This window comes from Cynocephalus volans, chromosome 6, assembly GCF_027409185.1.
Source record: "Cynocephalus volans isolate mCynVol1 chromosome 6, mCynVol1.pri, whole genome shotgun sequence".
NCBI lineage: Eukaryota > Metazoa > Chordata > Mammalia > Dermoptera > Cynocephalidae > Cynocephalus > Cynocephalus volans.
In genome coordinates, this window is record NC_084465.1 from 89680551 (window position 1) to 89683501 (window position 2951).

Here is a 2951-nt window from a genome sequence, read left to right on the forward strand (position 1 = left end):
AGAAAAAATAAGAAATCTACTTATAGCAAAGGAGAATTTATTCTACCAAAAATACGCATCACAATGCATCCTAATGTAATACAAAAATAAAAAGAAAGTGAAGATACAATTATATGATCACTTTCTTGCAGGCCTCATATATTGCTCTCAGGAAATCACACAGAGGATTGTTGGCTTAGGTTTAAAACAACTAAAACTCCAAAATAATCTGTAAGAGATGGCTCTGAAACTGGGTCAGGGGAATCACTAAATAGAAAATCCTCGACATTTAAAGGAGGGAGGGGGTCGGTCAAGAAGAAAATAGAATAAAAATCAACTCCCAGAATAAAAGAAGGCAAAACCACCTGGTCAAAGGGGTTTTTGTTTTGTGATGCTTTGTTTTGCTTTAATGTTTTTAGTAATTCAGATGCTGCAAGTCGATTGTGGTTAGTGTGTCTGTAAAAAAGTCAAAGCTGTCAGCGGAAATATCTACAGGACTGTCGAGGGAACCTGGCAGACTGGGCGAGACTGCATCTGAAAGATGCAGGCAGGAATCTGTGGAGAAGACGTTGAAGTCCTGCAAAGAAGGGACGTCGAGGGCCTCGGGACTGTCATTGTTTAGGCCAGCTCCACAGTTCTGGCCCATTGTTGACAGGCAGTTAGGAACAGTGGGTGACTGGTGCTGAAAATGTTTCAGATTTTTCTCATTGCTGGTTAAAGGCGAAACTGGGAAACTTTGGGAGTCGCCATTGTGTCCATTGGGAGCCTGCTGCTGAGAGAGGGCATTTTGCTGAAAAGTGTAACCTTCCCTCTCCAGAAGGGCCCCGGAGACGCCGAGGGCTTGCTCAAAGAGCGACTTCTCCTCCTCCTCCTCCTCCTCCGCTTTCTCGGAGTCCTCGAGGCTTTTACACTTCCCATCGCTGTTTTGGTTCTCCTTGCACTGGGTCTGCCTCTTGTGCTTCATCCTCCGGTTCTGAAACCACACTTTCACTTGTCTCTCAGTCAAATCCAGCAGCGCCGCAATCTCCACCCTTCGGGGTCTGCAAAGGTACTTGTTGAAGTGAAATTCCTTCTCCAGCTCTAAAAGCTGCGTGTTGGTGTAAGCAGTTCTCAGGCGCCGCGATCCCCCGCCGCTGCCATCGGCGATTTCCAGGGATTCTGCGGAAAGGGAAACCAACAAGAGACACGGGCACAGTTGGAGGTGGAGGGGTCCGAGCGGGGTTATTCCACTGGAGAATAAATACAGCAGAAAAGATCAACCGCAACAAAATGGCCGCCCTGGATGCACCAGGGCCATTGTGCTGCCTTTCCTGGGAGCCCAGCCCCGGGAGTCCCCCTCTCCTCCACCGCCATCAAATTCCTGCCTGCAGCTGCCCCCAGCCTCTTCATCTGGGAGCAAACTTTATATTAGCCACCACACAATTTATAATTAATGCATCAGCTGCTTAGCTGAGCAAGAGCGATCTATCACTCTTCATTACTGTCAAAAAGCCAAACTCTAGGACAACTAGACAAGAGGAGGTCAGTTCCAACTCAAATAAATCATCCCACATTACACAAGTTAGGGAAAGTTTCCCCCCCTCTGACTAAAAATATATGTGTCTCAATGTGGAGCACAGGATCCTCTCTCCTCTCCACCAAACCCACTCCTGAGCCCACAGGGGCAGGGGAAAGGCAGCCAAGCATCTCCCACTTCTCTGCAGCCCACACTCCCCTCCCCCACGACCGCTCTCGGGGCAGCCCAGAGGCGGAAGAGGGTCCCGGGGACCTGGGGCCAAGTCTTTGGACTGACCTTTGTGGCTGAGGCAGGCAGGGCCGGCGGCGGCGGCGGCGGCGGCCGGCAGCGCGCTTTTCTTGGCCGCCTTCTTCTCCTTCATCCAGGGGTACTCGGGCGGCTGAAGGGTGCCGGCGGGCACCGGGCTGCCACGGCTGCCCGCGGGGCTCGGCTTGGGGCGGCCGCCAGCGCCGTGGCGAGGGTGACTGCCCGGGTTCAGGCTGGGAATGGTCTGCTCAAAAGGAGGAGGAATCAGTGTCGAGTGTGAAAGCGTCGAGGTCTTGATTGATGAACTTTGAAATGTATCAGCGACAGGGGGAAAAGATGTCAGGCACTCAGCGAGCGACGGCTGGCTATTGATAAAACCAATCTCTCGCTCAAATTCGTAATTCATGGCCTTCTCCTTGGAGCCCCCTCGGAGAAAAAGTTCCCTCTTTTGGAGGGGCTTTGGGGGGGCAAGGCCCAGGAACAAGGCGAGAGCGGAGGGGGAAAAAAATCTATCATAGAAGATCGCTGCCGGGGTGTTTTTTTTCTAATTCACTGATTACAGCCGTATGGGGACCGCGCTACTATTAAACTATTGAATTCATGGAGACAAGGTTGAAATTGGACCGAATTGGCTGTCACATGATTGCTTCTGCCCAATGACAATTTGGGCTTTAATCAAAAGAAGCCACTGTCTGTTTGATTGATCCAAAAAAGTCGGGAAGGAACGCCTCATTGGGGGCCAGCGAGGCTTTATTTACACTTTTTTCAGGGCAAAAATACATATATGTGGATGTGGGTGGGGATGCCCGGGAGTGCGTGGGGGCGAGTGTGCCTGCCCGCCTCCTGGTAAACGAGGATCTGGTGTGTGCGCCTGGGAGTGTGTGTGAGTGTGTGCGAGTGTGAGCCCTGCTGCCAGCCCCGCCGGCGACTGCCCTCTGCCTCCCCCGCACACTCCGCGCATTGTTTGGGACTGTCGTGAAGACGCCTCGCACCTCACAAATCATTTAAGCACCTCACTCTGACGCCTGGAGTCATTAACAAAGTAATCCATTAATCTTCAAAGTTTTGACACCGGAGGGCCCCGCATCCCAGCCACATAAGTTCTGTTAAGGCAAGAGGAAGGAGCAGAGGGAGGAAAGAGATGAGAGAGGGATGGAGAGAGAGAGAGAGAAGACAGGAAAGAGGGAAGAAAGATCTGGGAGGGTTCTTT

The 2951-nt window shown here is 51.6% G+C and overlaps 1 protein-coding gene across 1 annotated transcript; it reads right to left on the reverse strand.

Moving 5' to 3' along the window:
* Positions 1-394: 394 nt before the first annotated feature.
* HOXA2 (homeobox A2) lies at positions 395-2147 on the reverse strand. Its single transcript, XM_063099779.1, has 2 exons — positions 1772-2147; positions 395-1137 (listed from the first exon to the last, which is right to left on the reverse strand). The coding sequence occupies exons 1-2, from the start codon at positions 2145-2147 to the stop codon at positions 395-397; spliced, it is 1119 nt and encodes a 372-aa protein (XP_062955849.1).
* Positions 2148-2951: the final 804 nt, after the last annotated feature.

Coding starts and splice junctions, on each gene's coding strand:
- HOXA2 (XM_063099779.1), bottom strand. CDS start 2,147: ATGAATTACGAATTTGAGCGAGAGATTGGTTTTATCAATAGCCAGCCG. Junction 1,138..1,771: donor TGCCTGCCTCAGCCACAAAG/GTCAGTCCAAAG, acceptor CCCTTTCCGCAG/AATCCCTGGAAATCGCCGAT.